This window comes from Pseudorasbora parva, chromosome 16 (genome assembly GCF_024679245.1).
Source record: "Pseudorasbora parva isolate DD20220531a chromosome 16, ASM2467924v1, whole genome shotgun sequence".
In the NCBI taxonomy this organism is placed as follows: domain Eukaryota; kingdom Metazoa; phylum Chordata; class Actinopteri; order Cypriniformes; family Gobionidae; genus Pseudorasbora; species Pseudorasbora parva.
The window spans coordinates 5,639,103-5,666,599 of record NC_090187.1 but is presented as its reverse complement, the minus strand read 5'-3'; the positions used below and the strand labels follow the sequence as shown (position 1 = coordinate 5,666,599).

Genomic DNA, 27,497 nt, shown 5'->3' with positions numbered 1-27,497 from the left:
TATTAAGCAGCACAACTGTTTCTAACACTGATAATCAGTGGCATCAGTTCACCAAACGCCGAGGTGTGGCAGACCCCGATGATGTCATCCAAACTTATTCCCTTCTTATTCTTATTCCCTTTAACTTTTTACAGCACTTCAAAGCTCAAAAGTCTGAATATTATCCAATTTAAAGTTTTTTTTAATGATTACAAAAACATTTTTGTTCATCCTACAAAGATTGTGCTCTTTTGTAAAACAAGTAAATTAATCAAAACCCACAGCACAGCGTGTGGGCGGGCTCTCGTGGCAGGTGCACGCACGGCACTCAGAAAGAAATTATGCAATCAAATTCACAAATAAATCCCCATTTATGTATTTTTTTAAATACATACAGAGTTACTGAAACAATCTTTGTCATAGAATATAGTTTTTGTTCACAGTTTGAACATTCTTGCTTCCATTTGTTTAATGATCTGAGGTAAATTATCCATTATTGCTTTTGCAGCTACAAAGCTGTGAGCACTAGATGGTATTCAAAGTCACATTAAAAATAAAAGTCTGCAGTTTTGCCCGTGGGTTGTTTTCCATGTCCGCGGGTTGAGGCGACCTTAAATATGTGATATACAGACCCAGGAATGTGAATTTTAGCAGGCCACCTTGCCAAAATAACACACATTTTACCCCCCCAAACGCCTTTTTTCCAGAGAATGGCTGGCATGCAGACTGATTTATTCTGTTTTGTCTGTATCAAATAAATGCAGGCTTGATGAACAAAAAAGGCTTCTTTCAAAAACAAAAAAATAGTAATGTTTCCAAACTTTTGACTGGTACTGTATGTGTTATTTAGTGTCTTTAAATTCAATTGTGTAACATCATATAGACCTATATTGGTTTTACATTGATCATTGACCACCCTGCTCTTTAAGACATTGGCATTGGTCATTGAAACAAATCCATAGTAGTCGTCCACTAACGGATGATGACGGATGGCCTGCAGGCAGAGCGGCACATTTCTCATCGCTGCTCACTTCTGCAGAAGTTGAAAACCCCATGTGTTTTGCATCTTCTTTGCTTCAATGGCAGATGGATGCAAATGCCATTTTGTGCATGTTGTGCTTTTGTCCCGTTTTTCCTGCCAAAATTTAAATAAAAAATTGAAGTGAGAACAATGCTTTCCATTTTTAGCGCCTTCTCCTCCTGAGTCATTACCTAGCTACCCTGGTAAACAGGTGCCACTAGTGCTCACGGTGGCATTCATGTTGATGACGCAAACGTACTGTGGTTTAGAGCCAAAGAATACAATGTGAAAACAGACCAGCGGTGAAAAAGGAATGGAATCTGACTCGAGTTTGGACCAAACAATCAAAACAATTGTGGAAACGGCATTAGACATGATTGGCACGTAGAGAACACATATATTTGCTTCAAATGGGATTGAATAGGGTCATATTGTCAGTTAGCACCAAGCGGCAACCTCTCGCGATCTCCCTTGAAGCCAATACGTAAGTAATGTACCCCATGTAATGAGCCCCATGTTAAAATGCCCACCTTTACAACAGAAAAAAACATGTTTACAGCCTGGTACAAATTGTGGTTTTGCCTATATGGCTAATTTTGGCCTTCATGACAACTGTGAGGGGGTGAATAAAAAAAAAAAAAAAATAATAATCATTTACATTATTTGAAGCCTTAAAGTTCTGCTTAATTAAGGGCGTGGTCACTTTGAGTGACAGGTGGATAGCCGTTTATCTGCCGTCTATAGTCATTGTGTCACCTAAGCTCCGCCCGCGCCCCGCCTCTTTGCCCATTTTCTGTTATCCGGGAGTGACACGCGATGATGCGCTCGCAAGATGGCAATGCCCAGCTCATCTCTACTTTATGCTTCAGAACGGCTTATCGAAATCCTATGGGTGACGTCACGGACACTACGTCCATATTTTTTATACAGTCTATGGTTAGCACAACAGATGCTATTGTATTAAGGAAGTAGATTTTACCTGGCTGAACATCTCTTTCCTCTCATAGCTTACAGGATTATTCCAGTTTACGGTTCGCTTGGCCTCTGAGACCGAAGCGCGGTTCACCTCAGTAGAGAGAATCCATCATTACATTAAGGTACTAGTCTTACATCATTTTTTGAATGACAGTTTCAGCTTGACATTAAGAATTTCTCTTCAAAATCTGATGTCTGTCAGAATAGAGAGGATAAAGTTCAACATTTGCTCTCTGTCTTAGTCTATGTCTCTGGAGGCCCCTGCAAGGGTGAAAAACAAGGCTCCTCCGTCAGACTGGCCCCAGGAGGGTGAGATCGTGTTTGATGGAACAGAGATGAGGTACAGAGATAACCTCCCACTAGTACTGAAGAAAGTGTCCTGCACCATTCGACCCAAAGAGAAGATTGGAATTGTTGGACGAACAGGCTCAGGTCAGTCACTTCTTGTGTCTTTTCTCAACAATTACGAGATTCAGTTTAAAGGGATACTCCACCGCTTTTTCATATTAAACTATGTTATTCCCTTAACTAAGACGAGTTGATACACGCAGTGGCGATCTGATAGCATTTAGCTTAGCCCACTAAGCCCAGTTCATTCACTATGGTACCAAACAGAGATCAAGTTAAAAGCGACCAAACACATCCACGTTTTCCCTATTTAAATACAGTTACACAAATAGTTGAACGATCAAGTATGATGACATATAATGTGGCGCTTTTCAAAGCGGATTTAAAAGGAGAACTATAATGTATGGCGGATTAGCACTTCTGAGAGTACTTCGACTCGGCACAGTAAATGTGCCGAGTACAGTAAATGTGCATGGCATGAAGTGTTTGGTCACTCCTACCCTGATCTCTGTTTGGTGCCTAATGAATGACCTGGGCTAAATGCTATCAGATCGTCACCGCGCGTCAGAATGAGTAAGTGCACGCACTGAGACGAGAGAGGTATGTATCAACTCGTCTTAGTTAAGGGAATAACATAGTTTCATATGAAAAAGTGGTGAAGTATCCCTTTAAGAAAACTATTTGAATCAGTAAACACATGTACAATTCAATAAACTCATTGAATAAACACATTTGATTCTAAAGGGGGTCGCACACCGGATGGGAAGCTCAGCGGCGCGCCACGTGTTTAAAATTCGAACACATAGTTTTCAATGAGGGTACGCACACCAGCGGCGGCATTCGGCGCATGTCCGCGGGGACTCAGGAAATTGTTCAAAATCCTGCCGCGCCACAGAGCTCCATTTCAATGTTTTATATTACATTTATATTATATTTCCCTCAAATCATCAATGTACGTACTGAATTCACCCTGTGCTACAAGATACACCCATCGTGCAGCTCTTCTGTCAGACTTCGATTCAAAATTGAGCTTTATCGTATATAATGTGCGTGTCGGGTGTGAGATTCTTGAGACGCGGTGCGGGGCTGAGCTTTGCGTCTGGTGTGCGACCCCCTTAAAGGTCATGGATTTTATCCTATGTCAAAAGTGAGGAAAAAATAAGGAATTATTAAGGCAAAAATAGAAGAGAACATTTTTTTAATCGTATGCCACCCGAGGAGCATGTGTACAAACTTTTTGCACTCGAATATACCAGTGTTGCAAGCAGGACGAGGCAGAGGGGCCGTGAGAACGGGGCGAGGCCGGTGTTGAGTGATAATGAGCGCCACCTGCAGAGGCCTGGTCCTCTCTCGTCCTTTACTGTCGTCACTCCTCTTTTCATGTGCCCAGGCTCCTTTGTGAGACACGAGACTGGTGCGATGTGCAGGTGACACTCATTATAACTCACCACCAGCCTAATATATATATATAGAGAGAGAGAGAGAGAGAGAGAGAGAGAGAGAGAGAGAGAGAGAGGGAGAGAGAGAGAGTTCAGATGCGAAAGCTGTTAAACACCACCTCTGTCAACAATGACATAATGATATAGATCGAATGCTCTCCACACATAGTATATGTTCATCAAATATCTTCAAATCCACTAAATCCCAGTGTCCCAGAAATACTGCTTCGTTGGCAGAAACCGCTAAACAACACTTCCCTGTCAGCAAAATCCTCCAAGTCCAAAGAAACCAATCAGATGACATGATTTTAAGATGAATGACGGCACGCGTATGAGCTGGCTTTCAATTGCCGCGCTGCAAGTCTTTATCGTTACAGTTGCAAAGACAGGATTTTGCGAATAGCAAGTAAACTCAACAGTGTTTCTTCAGCTGCTAGAAACAGACGTGGCAGCCACTTGCAGCTCTCATTTTGAAATCAGCATTCATCATTTTATATATATATATATATATATATATATATATATATAATTCAAAAAAGTTACAATAATTTATTGATTTCTTATAATGTGCGTGTGTGGGTGTGTGCGCGTAAGAATATTTCATAAATCATTCATAGAACATTTCAGAAATTGCCATATGTTCATATTTAGGATCATTTTATACACATTTTTGTAAATGAAGCCACAAGCCTTTTATGAAATATGACTTTCATGAAAAAATAGAAGGGGAAATCAAATAAACATGTCATAAAGAGAAACACATTAAATCTGCCCTCTTATCTGTCCTCAGGGAAGTCTTCTCTAGGAGTGGTTCTCTACCGGCTGGTTGAACCATGCGGCGGCTCCATTAAGATTGATGGTGTCAACATTTGCGACATTGGCCTTGCAGATTTGCGCAGCAAACTGTCAATCATTCCACAGGAGCCAGTGCTTTTCAGTGGTACTGTCAGGTAAGCATACACTTTTTTCTTCATTTCAGCTGATTCCCAAAGACCCTTTACACCAATCATATTAGGGCTTCATGCGTCATGCGCTGTTATGAACTTTCACATGACAAATCTTTCATAAGGATGATTTTACAAAACTGTAACATTGAAATCAGACATCATAAACAGAATAAAGTGTGAAATAAGACAAAAGAGCATGTATTTGAACAGAACAGGATATTTATTACGTTGATTTTGTTGCCATCTATGTTGAGTAAGTCCAGTAATCAGGCTGCGCTTTGAAAGGTCAAATGGGGTTGAAGTTGAAATTGCTTGCATTAGAAGCGTCACATTACAAGGCTTGACTGGTGCACAGTGATTGCCACTTCACATCATAGCGTTCAATGCATTGAGAACAAAATTTGAACTGAACTGAACTGAGCTGGATAATGACACTAACTTCGCCATATCGACACTGCTGTTGAACTGAACTAAATCAAATCAAATAATGGCACTGTTGCCTTCTGTAGAGCTGCTTTACTGCTGAAATTTAATTTGTTTCATCATTTGAAATTCATGCTTCATATGAATGCATTTATTTGTCATGCTTTTATTTCCTTATTTAGTCATACATTTGTATTCTGTATTTTCAAACAGATCCAACTTGGATCCATTTACACTGTATTCAGAGGAGCAAATCTGGGATGCCCTGGAGAGGACACACATGAAAGAATGTGTAAGACAAAGACACACCATGTATAGCGTTTACTGGCAAAGTAGTTTCAGGTCACCAACTGTTTTACATAGCGCTTTCTCATTTTATCTGCACATCTCAAGACTTGCTCTGCCCTCCATCTTACTACAGTTTCTTTCATTCTTTCCAAGGCCTTGAATCTTTGTAATTCAGTGTTTGGCTTCTCGTCTCTGTTCTTCAGGTGTCTCAGCTGCCTTTAAAGCTGGAGTCTGAGGTGGTGGAAAACGGAGAGAATTTCTCTGTGGGTGAGAGGCAGCTGCTCTGTGTGGCCAGAGTTCTTCTGAGACAGTGCAAGGTGAGTTATCACACCTGACTTTGATCTTTTCTGTGTGAGAGAGAGCCAATTGGGATTAGCAGATAAAGCAGAACGGTCTCATTTAACCAGGTCATCCACTTTGTTTCCTCCCAATTATTAGATCTTGATCCTGGATGAGGCCACAGCAGCTATGGACACAGAGACAGACTGTTTGATTCAAGAAACGATTCGCAATGCATTCGAGGACTGCACCACTCTGACCATTGCACATAGAGTTCACACGGTGCTCAACTGTGACCGTATTATGGTGCTCAATCAGGGCCAGGTACGGTGAAAGGTTGTTGGGAAGTAGGGAGGGGTGATGTATCTAAACATTTCTGTTTTTCCAAACTTTGCATCAAGGTATAGTGATTATTTTTGCATTTGAAAAAAAAAATCATATTTACTTGAAGGTAACATGAGAATGAACCTCCTTGGTTCTTGCATGTCAAGTGAACATGCTTGATCTTCCATTTGCCAAAACTGGTGTGTGCATTGATGAATGTTTATGTGAATAAAATTCTTAATTCAATCCCTTTCATCATATAAAGCGATCAAATCTCTTTAAAAAAAAAAAAAGTGGACTAAACCGCTTAATTCACATGGATTCGTTTTATGATCTCTTGATGAACTTTTTGAAGCGCCAAAGTGGTAGTTGCATAGCTGTCTATGGAGGGACAGAAATCTCTCAGATTTCATCAAAAATATCATCATTTGTGCTCTGAAGATGAATGAAGGTCTTATGGGTTTGGGTCGACATGAGGGTGAGGAATTAGTGACAACTTTAATTCGAGTGAATGATCCCTTTAATGATCAAATAATTAAACTATTGCACCCTCCTCCTCACAGCCTGACGATAGGATATGACTATGGAATATTTCCCAACATTATTTCTAATCTTCGATGTATCGCCCAGCCCTAGTGGGAGGAAATCCATTGCTCCATGGTTCCTTCAAACGTATTTGTTGAAAGAATCCTCTTTCTGTGGTTCCTCTGTTAAACTGACTCACAGTCTCCCCCTTTTTTTTGACCCAGGTGGTGGAATTTGACGAGCCGTCCAAGCTCTTGGCGAATGAAAACTCTCGCTTCTGTGCAATGCTGGCAGCGGTGGAGAACAAAATCTCTGTAAGAGGCTAAAGGATATCCGAGCCAAGGTTTCACTCCTGAGGACTGAAGGGAACATTCTCCATTAATATTCCAGTCATTGCTGCTTCAAGTTACTCCCTCCTGCAAACCTATAGGGAACTGGGGAGGGAGATTATTGTATTTCCATGAAACTCATGGGCTGTCATTAGGGGCATGCCTGTTAAGATGTACTACTTGTCAGTTTAAATGGTTAGGTCAAGAAACACTGATATTGTAATGATATTTACATAATGGAGAGGGGAAATCAGTTTTCATGTAGTTTAATTCATGCAAACTGGTATGTTTCACAGAGGACATGTCTCTGTTTATATGAGTATATATATATACATTTACAAGGTGGTTGCAGAGTCCTTTTGTATTGATTCTGCAGGTCTTTGTGCATTATGTAATATATATATATATATATATATATACATACAGATGTATCATCTTTCATTACAGTTTAATATTTTTGACAACTTGACTGTCTTCAGTACTTCATGTGTAAATGTTGTCTTGTGACTTGAACCCTAAACTTTGGCACAGGTGACGTTGTCCACAGGATGCTGTACGAGCACTGAGTTGGTGGGACTCTTTTCAGAGACACAGTGCTGCTTATTCACTGTATCCTTGCTCAGCACACCAAGGATTCAGTCTTATTTAGCTAAGAGGCCTTTGTATATTTTTAGCCTATTTACACTGTTAACATTTTTGCCTGTTCCTTTTATTTTTCCTCTTATGTGGTATTTTTTGCTCTTTTACGTATTGGAGCATTTTTAATTTTGGCTTGTTTTTGCACTTTGTATCAGCAGAAGAGTTCGCCTCGGTAAGAGGCAGGAGGTCTCTGACTTTGTTTGGATTTTGTCCCAAAAGAGATGCTCGTCGAGCGTCGTCTGAACGGGCCTTTTGTTTTTGTGTGTGTTATGTTGTCTATCACAGCATTGGTGCAAAGAGATCATGCTGAATGGACCATCAGGTTGTGAAGGTCATCTGCGGTCTGTATGATGGGGAATCTGATTTTGTAGACCCTCGTTCCCTCATCAGACCCTGAGAAAATGTCAGTGTCGTTTCCATTTCTTTCCATAGCCTTAGCATGATTTCTTAATTGCCTTGTGAAAAGGGTGGAAAGAGAGCAGGGGAGCGTACGCTCTCCGCTGTCTCAATAAATTTATTTTAGGTTTACCCTTTCTGTGTCTGTTTCTGGATTACTGAGAGAGGATTATCTCTTAATAAAAATGTGATGCTGGAGAGATATGCCTAAAACTATAAAAGGTCATTTTAGTCACTATAGATGGCAGCCAAATAATAATCCATGTGCTTTCCCATAGCTTCACTCATTTTTACTCCAAAACAACCTGTTATTCTGCTATTTATTAATGCCATGATTATCTCCAACACATTTTTCCAAGAGAAAGAACATTGCCATTTCTGAGGGTGACAAAGACCCAAAGAAAGTTGAATGAGCCCATTCTTTTTGTTGACTGTATGACGTGCTTGTACCCTAGGAGAAAGTACGGTACATGAACTAAGTTTATATTTGGTAATTAATTTAGCAGACACTTATCCTAAGAACTACCTGGGATGGTTTCAGACAACCTACATAATGTGACTCATTAACTATCACTATTGTTCCTTAAGCAAAATAATAAGGAATAGTTCATCCAGTAATAAATTGTATAATCACCCTCAAGTCACTTAAAGCACAAAGAAACACTCAGTGATGTATGAACTACTTGTATGATACTTTCTGTCAGTGGAACTTAATAAACACAGGCATTTTTTCACTTTCATTTTATTGAAAAGGGCAACATAGACACTTGCAAGCTAGATAACTACTTCATACAAAAACTGTATGTACGATGGGAAACAGATGACAGCATTTTTCATTTCAGGTGAAATAATCTTTAAATGTCCTCAAGGTCTTTTTTTATGAATAATATAGTCTGGGTATCTAGGTAAGATATACAGTACATGTCATACACAACGGTAATTCAAAGTGATTTACATGAAAAATAATTGTAAAAGTTTGGTCTCAAACAAAAGACCAAAAACATACCAAGCACAATGCCCTCTCACAATTCCTGATTTCTAACAAGTGTGTAAACTCTGCAAGCTTATATTGTCTATGGGATTGAAAGATGAAAAAGCCCACACATTTACCAAACCACTTTAAAAGTACCTAAAACCCAGGGTTGGCACAAACTAAGCTTAAACATATCTGGCTAGCCAGCTAAACCGGCTTCATGGTACTGGCTCCCCGGTGTAAACAGGTATGCGTCTCCTGCGATCCGATCAACCAAACCACATCTTGCCAAGTGTAAATAAGGCCTATGTCTTTGGGCAAAAAGGATCTGATTCATGCTGGTTTTAGATGGTTGTAGGCAGTGTAGGGGAAAGTTAAAGGAATATTGTATATTATAATATTTCTTTTTAATGAGAAGTTATGCATCTCACCTGGGCTGGGCTTGCTTGTTTCGTAATAATAATACAAAAGGTCTATGTTAGACAAACGTACAGGCCCTTCAACAGCAAAACAAAAAAGCCCAGGCTGAAGGAAATGCAAATATATGCCTGTACAGTAGATGGCACAGCTCAAACTAACCTTTCAGCTGTGCTGCCATTCTGGACTGACATCGGTTAATAAAGTGAGATTAAAGGCATAAAGTATATTGGTGTTATTCATCATCACACTGTTTTTATTCATTGTGAAGAATGCTGAATCTGTTTTTTGTGCAAGTGAGATGAGTAAATGCAGGCTCACGTTTCATCTAGAACTGCAATAATCATCATGTTCACACACCATCTCTGCACTTACAGCTTCTCTCAACAAGGGGACCGAAGAGCTGTCAGTCAATAAATGGGAAAACACTGACTTGTGCGTTACTTATTTGAACAAGTAACTCAGAGATGTTGTTGTAGATGCATTACTTTACAAGTTATTTGAAAAAAGTAATCTGATTATGTAACTTGTATTGCATTATCCCAACACTGGTTGTAGGCTGATTTAGTCATTGCTTTTATATGGCTTCTGAAACTATAATATTCCCGAATGACATCAAGACTCCTGACTTCACTTTTAGGAAGTCAAGTCAAGGCTTCATCTTTGATATTTTATTTTTATCGCCACATACAATGACCTCTGTTTCCCTTTATTCAACTCGGCACAAACAGCTGTAAATGTATGAACTGGCACAGCGCAGGGAGTCTATGGGACGGAAGTCACTTGGTGGTAGATCTGGGTGTCATATGCACATCAGCGATAAGCAATATTGTTGTTCTGAATTATATAGCCCGGTGGGAGCATATACAAACTGCACAGTAGTGCTTGTGAGCAGGTAAAAGGATTTAAACTTGTGCAACTTTGCTTCAACCCAGCCCAGTTAGATTCAGAATTATTCACAAAGTTACCCTGCCTTATATATGTCCCGTCTAAGCATCATCTCGAGAGAGTTCAACCCACCTTTCCAGTCTGTTAATGGGTATATTGTGGTCAGCAGCACTGAGATCTAGTAAAACCAACACTGAAAACATAAAATCTTATTCAGTGCTATCTCTATGCAATTTACAGAACCAGCTGTAAATGGCACAATGTATTGGTACCATTTTGAATGACAGAGATTTTTGTAATTTATAGGCTGTTGATATTGGGTATTTGTGCATGGTCATTTTTCTTATTTTTACAATTAGATGATATACCTTATCTAATAGGGAGCTTTAGATGAGTCTTCAAAAACACTAATACATAGGTCTTCAGCCATACTCCTGGAGGCTCACTGTCCAGCAACCCTAATCAAACACACCTGAAGCAGTTACTCAAGCTCTTCGGGATCAGTTGAAAATCACAAGCTGAAGCAGGTTAGGGCCAATCCCAAACAGCGGTTTTGCACCATGGGCACCCATCTGTAGGACCGTTCCAAACTAAAGTGATGGTCCTTTAGTGAAGGGAACATGTGATGGTCACTTCAAAGAAGTCCTTTAATAGCTTATGGTCATGTGACCTAGGGTGACAAGTCCTCACGATTCCTTTTAAATCTAGAAATGGTGGGAGAGTGGGTGGGTTTAATATATAAATAGAATATAATACAAATTTTGTTTTGTTGTGATATATATTACACACATTTTCATCATGCATTTCATATTAAGTTTGAAAAAAGTTTCACAGGTAATATGTGTTTAATGCTTTGTTTCATTCTTAACTTACAAAGCTGAGAGCAGATCAGGAACACACACACACACACACACACACACACACACACACACACACACACACACACACACACACACACACAAAGCATATTTAAAAAACTTCTCATTGTATCATATTAAGAGAAATGACATGGTCTTTCATTGCTCCTTCAGCAAGTGTTTTCCTAACAGTTTCATTGTAACAAACAAGTGCTCTGCTCCCTTCAAAGTGCCCACTTCAAAGGCCCTGCCCTTCATAGTGAGCGTAGGGCTTAGGGATGCTCACTTGGAATTTGCGCTTTTAATAACTGTTTTTAGCAAAGATATCTGTGAATAACTGTTTTTATTTTTTTAAATAATTTTAATGTCAGCCATTTATCAATTACTGGCCATAACATTAAAATATTTTTTGTTTCACCAGTATTAGCTACAATTTTAATATTTGTGTATTGCTAGTCAGCCAGGTTTAACCCTATGCAGCACCACCACTCATAATGGACTGCATTTATTTATATAGCGCTTTTATAATGTAGGCCTATAGTTATCGTTAGACTACCAATAGCAGGCTACTTATAAACGCTACATTGTACACCGAGAACAGTCTTGTGTTGTTGTTGATGTTGGGTTTTTGTGTGTGCCATTTGTCCACTGGACAGTGTTTTTGCGGTTCATCAGGAGCTCCGCAGCGCCCCCCTGCAGCTTGAAAACTTTCCCGTCTCGAAGTGATTTCCTCCCCTGTTTTTACTTCCTGTTTTCTAAGGGAGTCACTTAACTCAGTCTCAGATCATTTGTGCTCATCAGGGCTTCACTATGCGTCTCTTCCTCTACCGGTAGTTTCACCGATCTCTCCGTGGGCTCTCGGGACCGGATCGACCGCGGGACATTCACACATAGGCTATATTCTGCTTTAGATGGAGGTCGGAGGACTGAACTCAGTCGTGTCTACGGCGCTAATGGATTTTACGTAGACTTGCGTTTTGTTTTAATGCCTTTTACTGTCTTCCTGTCCGTTTTACGGTCGTTTCTTGCATTCGGTTTCCTCCTCGGCGCAGTGTCGACCGCCCCTTTAACTCCAGCAACAATGTAACAAACTCGATCGCTTGTTCATCTATCTTCCGCCGAGATCAGTGCGCGGTCGCCGCTTTTAAAGTTTCACGCTGTCGTCACGTTATCGCGGATTTATTCGCCAAACTTTACGATGGCCGAGCTACAGCGGCCGACGCTGTGTTGCTGTCGCAAAGTGCTGACCGTGCCCGGTAAGTCCTGCGAGGGCGGCCGGAGTCTGACACACTGTCGCCTGGTGGACGTCGCGTCAGCGTCCAACTTCCACAGCTTTAAACTCCGACATTTCCATCTGGACCTCCACTTGAACTTCGCCGTTAAGAGGATGACGGGATGGCAGGTTCTGGAGCTCACGCCCGTCCAGCCCGGCGTCCAATCCCTCATTCTGGACACGCACCCTTCGTTATTAATTCATTCCGTGGACTGTAAGGTGCCAGGCGCGTCCGGTGCTCCTGACGTGTTTTTGTCCCTCACCTACCGGGTAGAACCGTTCACCGATTACGGATCCTCTCTGCACATCAGCCTCCCGGCCGCGGTGATCCGGCCGCACCGGGCTTTCCGTGTCACCATCCGCTACACTACCACAGACGGCCCTGCGGTAAGGTCAACACGGTGACAGCTGACGACCTGCCACTGATACACGCTAATAATAACTTTGTTGCACAGGACTATTGTACACAAAGCCAATACCCACTAAAAATACCCCTGCAGTGGAACCTTAACGTTGATAATCACCTCTTCTGCCACGTTCGCATTCACCCCTTCGCTTTGCCCGATTAAATGGGGTTTGTAGGATTGTAACATGCTCGTGAAATCACCCTATTTATTTATTAGATGCACGTAAGCATAGACAACAGTGACTCTTCTGGAGCTGTACTGATAAGAATGACCTCGGTGTAGTGACATGTCCCCTTAAGTAGATAACTAGAGTTATCAGGTCCTGGTTATGACTGCACGAGGGAATTACTGGAAGGTGGGCTGTAGCCTATTAATGTTCCGTGTAGAATGAAAGATGGGTAGATATGCATGTGTCGGTCACGAAACCAAAACTATTTATTATTATTTCTTCTGTAACCTGTACATCTAATTGCCCAGGGGTTCATTTTGTTGTTTTTTTCTCTCTCTCTCCAGTTGTATCACTGTCCGATGTCTTATGCCTTTTATTATAGAAGTTTTATATGTGCCAGAAATAACATTTAACATTTTATTTACTTTTCTTAACTTAAAAAAAGAAAAGAAAAACAACAACACAGTTCTTAATTTGCAATAAGAAGAACATACAGCTTTTAACATAATGTGTAAGCATGACAACCATGTTTTTGGGAAAAGTACTTTTCAATCCAGTAAATCAAAACATAATTTTCACTGATGCTGTCAAAAAAAAGCTATTATTACAATTTTGATCAAACATAACCTATAATAGCCAGCTGGATAACATTTGCTGCATCCCAATTCACCTTATATTATTCCCTAAAAGTATGTACTGTTTTTTTTGTGAAGGAAAAAATACTTTTTGCAGAGTAGGCAAGCCTTAGGACATAGGCTACTACTTTGTCATTGTGTCTTTAATGAACAGCTCTGACTCTGTAAGATGCATCCTGTTACTGTTTAAACTGACCTGTCAATCATCTTGTTACAGTTAAAATCCTCCATGTTCAATTTCATTTAATTTCCTACCGTTTCAGAGAGAAATTCAGTTGCACGTTGATCTGCCAGTCGAGGGTCTTTCATGTGGAGAACTCTTCTCGTGTTTTCAATTTGCATAATGATGCATTTAAAAGTTAAAGACCAAGCATATCATTACAAAAGTTCACAATTCGGTTGCAGATTAAATAAGTGAATAACGTTATATTTTTGCCAAGTAAAATACTGATGATTAATCACCTCTTTATCTAAAACCCTCTACTTAACCTTCCGACTTGCACATCCACCATGTTTATAGCTTTTAAACTTTTTTAAAATTCATGTTTATAGTTGTAATAGAATTGTCATCCAATGTGCAATGGGTTGTGGGCAATATTAGCCGTTAGAGTGTGCACAGATCTGCACTTCAGATTCTAACCCAGTACACCACCCAGGTCTCTTTAGAATGCTCATTCCAACATACTACGGTTTAGGATGCAATAATTCTAATTTTGTAGGCCAAGTTTTTTTTTTAGCACCTTCGGTTCCATTGTCCTCCTGAAGTCAATGGGTTTGTGATTAAACGCTAGAAATAAGGTTTGCAGCGAACGCAAGATCAAAATATTTTCATTTTAATTCCACAATATATAATATAACCTGCAATAATCCAAAAGACTTTGGTAAATTGTGTTTTTGTCGAGGGAACCAGGGTGATGCTAATTCTTGGTTGGCCTACAAAAATACGTCATCCCTACACCACTCTATAGCGCAAGTGACAATTCTTTAAGCTTTCTTACACTGGCTATCGGGATATTCTTATTGCTGAGCCTTGATTACATTTTATTGGTGTAATACACACACAAAAGCATGGGATATTAGCTGCTCACCTGTACATGGGTAGTTGTCTTTTGCTTCTGCAACTTCATCAAGAACTTCAGTTTTGGATTTATAACTGCTTCATCTGTAGCACTGCAACAATATAATGAAATAAATGAAATTATTGTGCTTAGTTGGATATCTACAAACCATGAAACTTCAACTTTACTATTGAATCACATTCAATGCTCTTCTCTCAGAAAACATTTGTCAAAGGTACTCTCTCATCTCATTGTTCCCTGGTCCCTACATCAGATTTGGTGGCTGGATGCAGAGTTGACATGCGGACAAACCCGTCCATTGGTCTTCACTCAGGGTCACTCGGTCTGCAACCGCTCGTTTTTTCCTTGTTTTGACACGCCGGCCGTCAAAAGCACCTACTCTGCCACTGTCAGGGTGAGTCTATCTACCCTGCTTACATTCATCGACATACATATCTTTGTTGGCCTTCAGTGTTCAACTTTTTTGTTTTTAGATCATGTGTATTGTATAGACGGATGTGGATGTATGTGTTTGCATTACAGGTACCAGAGGGTGTCACAGTGTTGATGAGTGCTTCGAGAAGTGCATACTCTAAACAGGACAGGGTTTTCCAGTTTTCCATGGAGTACCCTGTCCCAGCCTACTTGGTTGCCCTGGTGGCAGGAGACCTACAGCATGCAGACATTGGGCCCAGGTAATTACGAATGGAGTATCCCTGCTGAAAATAACAATATAGCTAGATAAATGAATGAATGAATGAGGCATTTATATAGCCCTTTCATATGTAGTACTGTACACCCAAAGCGCTTTACACTCATGTCAGGTCTCACCTGAACCACCACCAGTTTGTTGCATGTTGTTTTGGAGAGGGTTTTGTGCTGGTTTGTCTCAAACGGGCTGCTTAATTGAAGTTAATGGTGGCAAGACCGCATCAGCTGACTAGCTTTATCAGCATAAAAGAGCTACCTTGTTCACTATGCGGGAAAACAGAAAAACAGGTTCTCAGAAAAACCATGCTGGTTGGCCAGCTTTACCAGCTCAGTTTTTCTTGCGAACTGCATGGCTATGCTGGCTCATCCGATTAGATTAGAACCAAACCAGTACTATTCGGGATAACCAGTTTCTAAATGCTGGTCTATGCATGATTTTCAGCTGGTTTGTATGCCAAGCATCTCGGGGTCATGCAAGTCCATGTAACATGCATTGCTTTCATTATTCAGTGCTATACCTTGGTCACAATATCTTTGCTTTTAGGAGTCGTGTGTGGGCTGAGCCCTGCATCTTGACGTGTGCAGTCAGTAAACTGGGTGGAAGTGTGGAGCGCTGGCTTAATGTGGCCGAGGGGCTCTTTGGCCCTTATGTATGGGGAAGGTCAGTTCTTTTCAGTCATATCAGTCTTGTTCGCCTTGTTGCATCAAGCCTCTTGTCATGTTGAGGCATTAACCCGTCTCATTCTTAACAGGTACGACATAGTGTTCCTTCCTCCTTCGTTCCCCATCGTTGCCATGGAGAATCCTTGTCTCACCTTCATAATTTCCTCCATACTGGAGAGTCAGGAATTTCTGCTGATTGACGTCATCCATGAGATTGCTCACGGCTGGTTTGGCAATGCAGTCACCAATGCTACCTGGGAAGAGATGTGGCTCAGTGAGGGTCTGGCCACTTATGCTCAGAGGCGCATTACCACAGAGGCCTATGGTATACACATCCTCACACATATTCCACAGTTCGAATATAGAGATGCATCACCATGTGGGCCTCTTGCAAATATTTATGTATACATTCCACAAAGATGCCAGTGTTATGCCACAGCAAATGCTAAACCTCAGTGTGCAGTGATTCACAAATAGGCTTATCCATATCCTTACATTTATCTTCTTAATTCATTTATTTAGGAGAAGGCTTCACTTGTCTTGAGACGGTGTTTCGTCTAGATGCTCTTCACAGACAGATGCGTCTTCTCGGAGACAACAATCCCGTCAGTAAGCTGCAGGCCAAATTTGAGCCAGGTACCACTTTTTTTTAATTTATAATAATATAAACCAGCTCTTGTTTGAGGACATATGAAAGGCATATGGTGCTTCTTCCACATGCCTGAAATAGCATCTAAAATTCCTTGTTACTCAGATTTCAAAAAGACAGAAGCAAGGAAAATCCTCATTTGCAAAGTTCAGCCAGTCTGGAAAACGTGCCCAAGTATTTATAATGTACTTGTGAAGTGTCAGACCCATGATTCTTGGGTCAATGTACCAAGTTATCCATTTTCCTTTTACTCTTTCTCCAAAGGTGTAAACCCCAGCAGTTTAATGAATCTGTTCACCTATGAGAAAGGCTTCTGCTTTGTTTCTTACCTCTCACAGCTGTGTGGCGACATCAAGAGATTTGATAGCTTTCTTAGGGTAAGAAACATGTCAAAGATTCAGATAATTGGCATAGTCCACATACACGCATGAATGTTCTGAATCCTTCCACTATGCTCTGTGTAGGCCTACATTGAGAAGTTCAGATTCACCAGCGTAATCGCTCAGGATCTGTTGGACTTCTTCCTTGGATTCTTCCCTGAGCTGAAGGAGAGCTGCGTTGCTCAACGAGAGGGTGAGTTGCAACAACTGTCAAGAGATTATGATTAACACGCAGAGACATTTATAGTTACTTATCTCACTGCGCTCCGTTTGTCCTCAGTTAGGAATTTCCCCGTTGAGCCAGTCATAACACACAGTGAGGGGTCAAAGAAACATTAGTAGCACGAGAGACGGAGGCTAAATAAACAGAAATGTGACACTTCTTCCCCTCTGCTTCCCTTCTTGCTCAGGACTGGAATTTGAGCGATGGCTAAATGGTTGTGGTCCTCCGTTATGTGAACCGGATCTCTCGGCGGGTAGAGCTCTAACTGGCCCTGTTCAGCACCTGTGTGATCTCTGGGGTACAGACGCTCCCGACCCCCTAGTGATTGCTACATTTGACCTCTCCTCGTGGAGCACCTTTCAGACCGTCCTCTTTCTGGACCGACTTCTAGACCGCTCACCTCTGCCTCAAGGTATTATGAAACCATCCTGCAATTTGTAGCCATTGATTTTAGTATGCACTTGGATGTTAGACACTTCTCTTGTAATGTGAATTGCGATTGGCTTTTCAGAGGTGATGAGTCTTTTGTCAAGCTGCTACTCTGCGTTGTTGGACGGTATGAACGCTGAAGTCCAGATTCGGTGGCTGCAGATTGTAGTGCGGAACAGCTTTTATCCTGATCTGCCTCGAGTCCGTAGCTTCTTGAATAAACATGTGAGTTTTGTGAATGTAGTAGCTCTTGCACTGTAACTGATAATACATTATCAGATAGCATGTTCATATTGATTTTAAGTTTCTTTTGTGTGGCCTGATGATAGTGAGCTGAGATAAAGCAAGTACGTATCTTGGTTTTGCATGTGTTTAGAGGGCACAAATGCCATAAAGTTACAGACTGGTACTCTCGATTTCTCCTCAAAGGGCTTCCACATTCCAGTGTTTAATAACCACTCTCAGCTAGTCTTTGACTATTGACTGCTTTATGACGTCATGTCTTTTCAGAGCTGTGAGATCACAACCAGTTTGACTGGTTTCCTCGTTTGCTTTATAAAAAGCATGCTATATTGATTACTGTTTTCTAAAGCATATTGTGTCAAGCATGGTTACAGTTCAACTTCAGAGATTGTAAAAAGTTACTGAATTCCCCTTGAATCCTACAGTTACCATGATCTTCCATACCTGGCAAACAATCCATTTGAAATGTATAAAATAAACCTCCAAAGTGGAGATATAAAACAGAACACTACATTCTGATTGGATGAGCTGTTTAAAGGATTAGTTCAAAACAAAAAATAAAAATTTCCATTAATTGCTTACCCTCATGTTGTTCCAAACCGATAAGACCTTTGTTCTAAAGTGCGGATCGGGCCGCATTTTTCTGTCCGAGCCCGGCCCGCGTCCGTCAGAGCAGTAACCGAACCCGACCCGAGCCCGACAGGCATTAAAATATTTATGCCCGACCCGAGCCCGACAGTTAAAATCTCTTTTGTTCTTTTCTTCTCATATACTAATGACACGTACGTTTGTTTGTGAGGAAAGCCTGCTTTTATTAAGCAACTATAGGAAGGCATTCTGAAATGTTTACAGACGAGTGCATCAGCACACGCATGGGGCATCAAACGTTACACAGAGCCCAATCAAATAGCCAACTAAAAATTAAATGAACAACGGTCTGCTAAAAATGGCCCAAGCTAACAGAACAAAACATTAACGTAACACAACCGAAATGCTTATTGAAATGAAAGTCATCTTACCAATTTTCTCAAACTGTGTGGTTCCTAAACTGCAACATCTATTTACATAATCTATCCATCAAAGTTTAGGCTAATCGAGGTTTTATGCAGATAAAGGATTGCATCAACTGTGGACGGCTTCAAGGCTGTCCTGCTGCCAGCAGCGCTGAAGTTGCGTTCACTGGAATGACAAGGACGCCGCGGGCAATATGCACGCACGTGTTGCGCGTTGTTGTCACGGCGACATAAACAAATTTATGCATGCAGGAAGACGGATGTTAGGGTAATATTTTACATTTATTTTAATCACAAAAACAAACCATTGCATCAAGTTAAACAGGCCCATTGGCTACTTGCATAATAAGCAGTTTTAAATTTAAAAGGTTCAATGCCTTATCGCGCTGACCGAGCCTGACCCGAACCCGAACGTCATTTCTAAATATCTGTCCGAACCCGGCCCGACCCTTCGGGTACCGTCGGAACCCGTTGGGCTCGGGTCGGGTGTCCATCCTCTGCTTTGTTCATCTTCAGAACACAAATGAATGATATTGTTGATGTAATCCAAGAGCTTTCTGATTCATGATAGACTGCAAAGTTATTTACCACTTTCAAGGACCAGATAGGTTGTAAATATTGTTAAAATATTCCTTGTGACTCCAGTGGTTCAACCTTAATGTTATGAAGGTACGAGAACACCCACCCACCCCCAAAAAAGGACTTTATTAAACAATTTCTTCTCTTCCATGTCAGTCTCCTACATTGTTCACAGTGTAGTGCTTCCAGGTTCTACATCAGAACGCCGGTTCAGTATTGGTCGACGCTGTTCACGTGAGCACAACGACGTATGTGTGATGCTGATGCAGGAGCTGACCAATCAGTGGCCAGGACTGAGCCAGCATTCTGACTTAGAACCCGAAAAAAAAAGCTACACCGTTTGCTTTGTGAACATTGTTGGAGACTGACATGGAAGAGAAGAAATTATGGAATAAATGTGATTTTTTTTGCACACAAAAAGTATTCTCATCGCTTCATAACATTTAAGGTTGCACCTCTGTAGTCACATGGACTGTTTTAACCATTTCTTTTACTTCCTTTCTCGGTCTTAAAAGTGGTAACAACGTTGCTGTCTATAGTCTCGGATTTCTTCAAAAATATCTTAATTTGTGTTCTAAAGATGAACGAAGGTCTTAATGTTTTTTGAATGACATGAGGGGTGAGACATTGATGACAGAATTTCCATTTTTGGATGAACTATCCCTTTAAAGCCATAGTTCAATAGCTGATATACTGTCTTACTAAATTAGAACTTACAAACCTGGTAAAAATGACTGCCGGGAGGGGAGGGGAGGAAAGCCTTGTTTTGCCCTTTAGGAGGGCGTTCCTATAATCGTGTAACGTCACGTGAAAACTAGGGCCTGTTCACACAGAGCGCGTTTTAGCTCTTAACTCTTTCCCCGCCAAACACAGAATTTTCCGTTATTTGTGAAAAAACACTTCCAGGCCAAAAACGTAAATTTCCAGGTTTCCGTGTTTTCACTGTTAGACGCTATTATGCATCATCTGATCTAAATGAGTACTTAATCTCCTTAAAAAAACACAAGTAAGATGGAGTAAAACAAGCGATCGTATGTAATCATATGCCAATGAAAAATAACATGATCATCATCATTAAACAGCATATAAATCGAAACTGCTTAATGTTAGTGAATGAAATGTGGACCCAGTACGAGCTACAGGCTTATGAAGCATTAGAGGTGTTGATGGATTCGATCTCCTCCATCTGTGTTTGATCATCACTTTGAATCTTTCACAAAAATGTGTTCAAAATGTAGCTTTTTTTATTAAACTTACCCATATTCAATTGTTGATAATAAAAGAATGCAAGAAGCTAGAATAATTTTTTTTTTTTTAGTTTTTTTTTTAAAGAAGAGGGTCAGCTCTTTCTTTTGCTATATTGCATGTTCAGATATTTATCAAACAAAATATACTGTGGGCTATTAAATTTTGGTGAAAATGTTCAAAAGCCCTGGTGGTGGCTGGTAACTTTTTTTAAAAAAACACTGGCGGGGACAGAGTTAAAAATGCAAGAGACAGATTAGTAGAAAGAAGAAAAAGTTTTTTTTACTTTAGTTAGTGTGAAATGTTACTGTTTATAAACAAAATCTGCAAAGTTATGATGCTCAAAGTTCACTGCAAAGCCCTTTAAGGACTACAACAAACAGCTGGTAGGGACTACAACAAGCTTCTTCATGGGGTGGTGACATCACAAACCATAAAATTTACATAAACCAAGCCCCTGGGAACACGCAACAAAGGGGGTGAGGCCATATTGGGCTGCTTTAGAGAAGTGAAAGAGTTGTTGTAGTAGAGCACATTTGGGAGTACTCCACATCAGCTACATAAATTCATCAATAACCATTCAGAAACGTCCTTCTCATTTCACTCAATATGTGGTCACTTCTTCGTGAGTCTCTCCATCACTGAACATTAAAGGCTGAACAGTTTCTGACAGTTTCAGTGTGTCTGTGTGAGGTAATCGGAGCTGCTAACTAGGGATGCACGATATTGGATTTTTGACGATATGCCGATATTTTTCAGCTCATTTTGGTCAATGCCGATATATGTTTTTTTCCCCTTTGTTTGGAAACCACACCATTTTGAGCAAAACAAATTTTCATCCTGTTTTCAGATTTCTGAGGGCTCCTTATTAAAAAGATTCTTGTTGAAGATAAATAAATGTTAATAAAGTTCTTATATATATTTTTTATATATTAAGATATATATATATATATATATATATATATATATATATATATATATATATTAGGCTTGGGCGGTAATACGGTAAAATGGTATACCGCGGGATCTAAAAATAGCAACGGTATCAGTTTCAATACCGTCAAACCGTCAAAAAAAAAACAGATCAACTTACATATTGCTGATCAACAATTAATTATTAAATATTTAATAAGTTGAACTAATTAAACTATTTACATATTAAATACTATTTATTTATTAAATGCCTAAATATGTGTATGCGTTGTTGTGACAGCATGGATGAGAGAGAGAGAGAGAGAGAGAGAGAGAGAGAGAGAGAGAGAGAGAGAGAGAGAGAGAGAGAGAGAGAGAGAGAGAGAGAGAGAGAGAGAGAGGGGGGAAAAGACGGCGAGTCGGGCACTGAGTTATTTGGTCTCGAAAAAGAACACAACTTCTGCAGTTTGGAAGTATTTTGGGTTTTGACGGTAAATACAGACGAGGCAATTTGCAAATTGTGCAACAAAAAGATGACCGCGAGAGATGGAAATACCTTGAACCTAAGGGCGCATATCCGAAACCACCATCCACTCACTGCTGCGTGGTTGAAAAACCGAGCGCACCCTCGGACTATGTTGTAATATTGCCGAAGCCTTTTGTCACACAGCTGGCAATGTAAGCAATAAGCATGAACTCCACAAAAATCAAGTGGACATGGGACTCACAAAAAAAAATGTCAATTGTCTGACAATTGTCTCATAACGGTAAGCATAAAACGTGCAGAGAGTTTCTCAGGGGCAGGGGCTCAAATGTAAAAAATAAAATAAAAATATAGGCCTATATATATATATATATATATATATATATATATATATATATATATATATATATATATATATATATATATATATATATATATATATATATATATATAAGCCAACAGTTTGTTGACACTGTCTGAGCCTTACATCATAATGTTTTAATTATTCACGGTAATACCGTATACCGAGGTAAAATAGGGAGGAGGTTTGACGGTATCAAAATTTGGATACCGCCCAAGCCTAATATATATATATATATATATATATATATATATATATATATATATATATATATATATATATATATATATATATATATATATATATATATATATATATATATATATTTTAGTATATTAAAATAATTTCACCCCAGATGCAGCTGTAACCTAAATATAGCATTTTTGGATTTAACGTTTGTGCACATGAAGTGGGCGTGGCATGTCATCCGTTAATGCCGTCTTTCAATTCTACAATTATTGTAGAGCTCCTTGGATTATTTGTCATCATCTATTTCCTAAAATTTTATTACAGATTAATACACTCTATATAAAAGTATTTAATGTACAAGTGTCATGCTTGTGATTTATGACATCATTACTGATTTGTTTATTCAGAACAAGAAGTAACTTCAGTTTATTTGTGTATTCTACTTTTCATTGTATTACTGTAACAACGCGCCCCATCTACATGTATAAATACTTAGCCTTCTAACGGGCAGGCACTGGGACCTGGAGGAGGCTTCTGCTGCTGTGGAGGCTGCTGCACGCACTAGAGTGGAGAGACGTGATTGGGCTCGTTTTGGAGCTCATTTTGGGCTGGTTTTGGGCTAGTTTTGTTGTGAAAACATGGCAAATCTGCTGCTGACGGTCACATCCTTCTAAATGCGTATTCAGAAATTCAAGGCAATATTTAAAAACAGACAATATAAATCACTTTACATGCAATGTAGTTGTTAGTTTTTAAGAAGGACTGCAGTGCTGACATGATCTTATCGGTATAGCACTCCTTGCACGCACGCGTGAGTTATTGCAGGTGCATATCAACACGTTATCATATCCGCAAGGCAAATCGACATAATTTTTTCATATCGGCCGATGCCCATTTTTATATTTTTAGGCGTTTATCGGCCGATTCCGATGCCGTGCAGATAACATCGTGCATCCCCTGTTAGCACAAGCTCTTGAAGCTCCGCCCTCTTCGGGGCTAGAAGCAACAGCTCATTTGCATGTAAAGGGCACAAAAATTGCCCCCTCAAAATAAATGTACATGAAAAGTTATCTGTGGGTTTTTGAGCTGAAACTTCACTCTGGGGACTTATTTTACATCTTGTAAAAAGGCATAATTAACTTGAGCACTGCATATTTATAATAACATGTCATGCTCAAGATTCTGCAAAATATGCTAGACTATCATCTTTACATTAAAAAACACAATGGGAAAAGTAACGCAGTGGAATAGAAACATTTTCTGTGTGAAAACCCCCTTAACGTGTGAGTAGTAAATGCCTTAAATCAGGAGTGGGGCACTGTATTTGTAGAAAATGTTTTATCTTGTCTGTTTTAGCACTGGGCTGTCTATTAACTTTCCTCTTCATTTTTCTGTCTAGACCTCAAGGATGTACACAGTGCCTCTTTATGAGGATCTGTGCGGAGGAGTGATGAAGTGTTTTGCCGTTGAGGTATTTTATCAAACTCAGGCCCGTTTGCACCCTAACCTACGAAGGACACTTCAGCAGATACTGTTCCAAAGCAGCGCCCTCAACAGCAGCACAGCCCCATCTCTACTCGCAACGCCACCCTCTGCCCCTTCCTCACCCACAGACCCCCCTGCCAACGGGACCATCGCCCTGCGAGACGTCAATGTGTCTGCGTGAGATCAACTTCTGTGGAGAAGCAGAAGGGCAGGAACAGGACAGGGCTTGATCTCCTTGGCTGAGAGCGGGCCATAGCAATGCATTGTGGGAGGGCAGCGCTGATGAGTGTACACTCTCACTAACACTGGGATGTCTATTTAAAAAGGCAGACACGGAATTTCATAAGCTAAACCTAAAGCTGCTCAGGACTATGGAACAAAGATAGAGGACGGATGTTTGCGATGGTTATTATGCTGTGTGTGTGTGTGTGCGTGCACATATGGCTATGTCAGTATCAAGGTTACTGGTTTCCATCTGTTAGCCATTACCTTTCTGAGTGTGTGTGGATGTGTCTCTGTTAATTTTTGTGGGTGTTTTGCATATGTCCGTTTGGCCTATGCACATCACCCCATATGTTTTGTTTGCATCTGTCCTCTGATACAACTGAGGAGTCAATTAGAAGATTTGACAAGATTTCAGAGACTTTCTGCTTGCTAGCTGCACAGATGTGTTCTGTGGAGGACCAATCCCTGGCGAATCCCCTTCCTGGATAGTGTTTGAGAACTGGTGTGATACACATACAGTGTGAAAACACATACAGTCTGAAATCCAATCATGGCCTAATGAAGACCCCACCCTAATGAAAATTCCACACGCTCTCAGCCTTTCTTTGATTAAGTGGATTATTTTCTTCTTGTTTAATGTTCAGTAACAGGAATCTGTCTTTCTCAAGCTTCTCTTTCCTGGTGCTAACCAATCAGCATTGAGTCTCAGGTATATCAAGACAGAAGACATGGAGCCATGTTAGTGCCTTTCAAACCTTTCAACACTGTGGGTGTTTTCAACACTCCTGTCCAAGTGAAAAGCCTGTATTTGTTATTTGAGCCATACTAGGGTGACATTGGTGACCACTGTCCTACTTGCAACATGTGTTTAGATGTTATTTCCGGAATTAAGGTGCTGTGGTGAATCCAGATGCATTTTTTTTGTGTGTGGAAGAAAATGTTTCCTTTTTATTTTATAATATGCAAATTTCCCTTAAAGAAGTAACATTTGAAGAGAACGCATCAGATTATAATTTGTGAGCGTTACAGGCGGATGGGTTCAAGCTGATCATCAGTGGCCTTAATCAAGCACCGTGGAAGTCAGGTTCACTTTTACATGTAATAAAAGACATCAGAGAGCACTTAGTTTGTCGTGTCTGAGGATCCTACCTTGGATTTCACTGTCTTGCATAAGAGGTTATATGACAGACACTTATCAGCAAGTGAAATAGTTTCTCTAACTTATAGAATCAAAGCTTTTGTTAATTGAAGGCTTAAACTGCAAAGCCAATAATAAAAGTGTTTGTTTTCCACCCTCATCTAACACTGTCTACCTTACTGAGTAAATGGCTGCGTCTGGAATCGCATACTCTCTTGAGTACGTGCTTATTTTGAATAATTACTTCACGACTGCTAAAACAGTTATATATAGTATAAATGTATCTGGACATGCTACATTTGCCACATTGTCATTACCATGTGATATATCAGTGCTAGTTGTGTTGCTTTACTGCCATTCACAAATCCCCTCCCATGGCCTCATGGGATAGTAAAGTGTCCATCATATGCATGCTTACGAATCTCACTGGAAGACGGTCATCCGTGCTTTCTGCCTTCTATTTTATGAGTACTGAATTTGGACTTTTTTTTTGGCACACTGTTTTTCGCCTACTATATAGTAGGGAAGTATGTGATTTCAGATGCAACCAATGAGTTACTGATCCTGTCTCCCATGTGTGGTAAATATGGAATTATATCTGGCGACTATGCAAAAAGTATGACCGTTTAAATCTTTATTTGAGGTTTGAAAACGAACTCGGAAGAGAAGGCAATGCTGAATAAAGTCGTAGTTTTTGTTATTTTTGGACCAAAATGTATTTTTGATGCTTCAAGAGATTCTAATGAACTAACTGACGTCTCATATGGACTACTCTGATGATGTTTTTATTCCCTTTCTGGACATGAACAGTATAGAGTGCATACATTTAGATACGCTCTCTGACTAAATATAAAATATCTTAAACTGTGTTCCGACAATAAACGGAGGTCTGACGGGTGTGGAGCGACATTAGGGTGAGTCATTAATGACATAAATTTCATTTTTGGGTGAACTAACTCTTTAAGCCTTCTCTGTGAAACCAGGGGTTAAAGTGTGCCTCTGGCAAATTTACTATAATTTTTGCATAATAAAATGCATGTTTGAGCTATTTTAAAGCTGCTGTCTGTAACTTTTTTTGTGTTCAAGATTTACAAAAATGATATAATGAGAATGTACAACATGAATCCACTTTCCAAACCGTGTTTTTGTCTTACCCTGAATCATTATGGTACACTTACAATAAGTATTTATATTATTGGGACTATTTCAGGCCAGACTGGTACCGCTGCGGAGGAGCACAGCCCCTGCGTGATCCGCCATAGACATAAATAGAAAAGTAGCTCCGGCTGCAATGTTCTTCCGCAAGATGCATGCAGTTCTGTTTATTAACCACTAGAGTGCAAAAAGTTACGGACTGCAGCTTTAACTAAAGTAACTTGCAATATATCTCAAGATGCACAACAGTAGACTATTTTTTCTTAATTTTTTTCTAAAGGCCTAATCCTGGTTTAATCTAAACCCTGTCTGTGAAACCGGGCCAAATAGTCAAACGCAACTTTAATCTCAGTATCAGAACATGTTTAAACGCGTTTCAATCATGCAATAAAAACAATTGCTTACCTTTTGTTCGTGAGACGGATGGCCTATATTTTTGTTCTTCAAAACTGTGAATTCTCGTCCTCTAGTTTTTGTTAATGTTTGCCTCATTCGCTTCAGGTTCCCTGTCTTATTCAGCCAACTTTCCAGTGTGTCCATTATTTTAAAGTGACTCGAGGTGCAAGCTTCTGTACGCGAAAGAGTTAACTGTATGCTCGCGCCAATTATGAAAATGGGTGGAGCTGTTTGGCTGAGAAGAACCCACATATAGTATTAAAGTGGTTGTCAAACTATTTTTTTAAATATTTTTTTTACTGAAGCCAGAGTAACATTATATTTCATGACAATTATTCACCCTGATCCTCTTACTTAGTAAATTGTTTTATTTAATTAACAGCATAAATTAACGGCAGTAGGCAACACATAGCTTATACTGCTATAAT

General features: G+C 40.0%; 2 protein-coding genes and 1 long non-coding RNA gene across 3 annotated transcripts in view; 2 read left to right on the top strand and 1 right to left on the bottom strand.

The window, feature by feature from the left end:
- Nucleotides 1-8,044, top strand: part of abcc5 (ATP-binding cassette, sub-family C (CFTR/MRP), member 5) — a 43,722-nt gene extending 35,678 nt beyond the window's left edge. The window contains exons 23-29 of the mRNA XM_067420451.1: nucleotides 2,008-2,097; nucleotides 2,218-2,407; nucleotides 4,553-4,712; nucleotides 5,346-5,424; nucleotides 5,624-5,737; nucleotides 5,859-6,023; nucleotides 6,773-8,044. Of these exons, the coding sequence (XP_067276552.1) occupies nucleotides 2,008-2,097; nucleotides 2,218-2,407; nucleotides 4,553-4,712; nucleotides 5,346-5,424; nucleotides 5,624-5,737; nucleotides 5,859-6,023; nucleotides 6,773-6,874 (900 nt within the window). The 3' untranslated portion in view covers nucleotides 6,875-8,044. The remainder of the gene's footprint in view (nucleotides 1-2,007; nucleotides 2,098-2,217; nucleotides 2,408-4,552; nucleotides 4,713-5,345; nucleotides 5,425-5,623; nucleotides 5,738-5,858; nucleotides 6,024-6,772) is intronic.
- Nucleotides 7,275-17,055, bottom strand: LOC137043916 (uncharacterized). The gene is made up of 3 exons (XR_010898576.1): nucleotides 16,942-17,055; nucleotides 14,620-14,701; nucleotides 7,275-10,894 (listed from the first exon to the last, which is right to left on the bottom strand). It is a non-coding gene; the product is annotated as an uncharacterized lncRNA (long non-coding RNA).
- rnpepl1 (arginyl aminopeptidase like 1) lies at nucleotides 11,177-27,082 on the top strand. Its single transcript, XM_067420452.1, has 11 exons — nucleotides 11,177-12,707; nucleotides 14,864-15,004; nucleotides 15,133-15,284; nucleotides 15,845-15,961; nucleotides 16,053-16,288; nucleotides 16,486-16,599; nucleotides 16,877-16,989; nucleotides 17,077-17,185; nucleotides 17,403-17,627; nucleotides 17,727-17,869; nucleotides 24,070-27,082. Exons 1-11 carry the CDS (start codon nucleotides 12,246-12,248, stop codon nucleotides 24,334-24,336), a joined length of 2,079 nt encoding a protein of 692 aa, XP_067276553.1. The 5' UTR covers nucleotides 11,177-12,245; the 3' UTR covers nucleotides 24,337-27,082.
- Nucleotides 27,083-27,497: the final 415 nt, after the last annotated feature.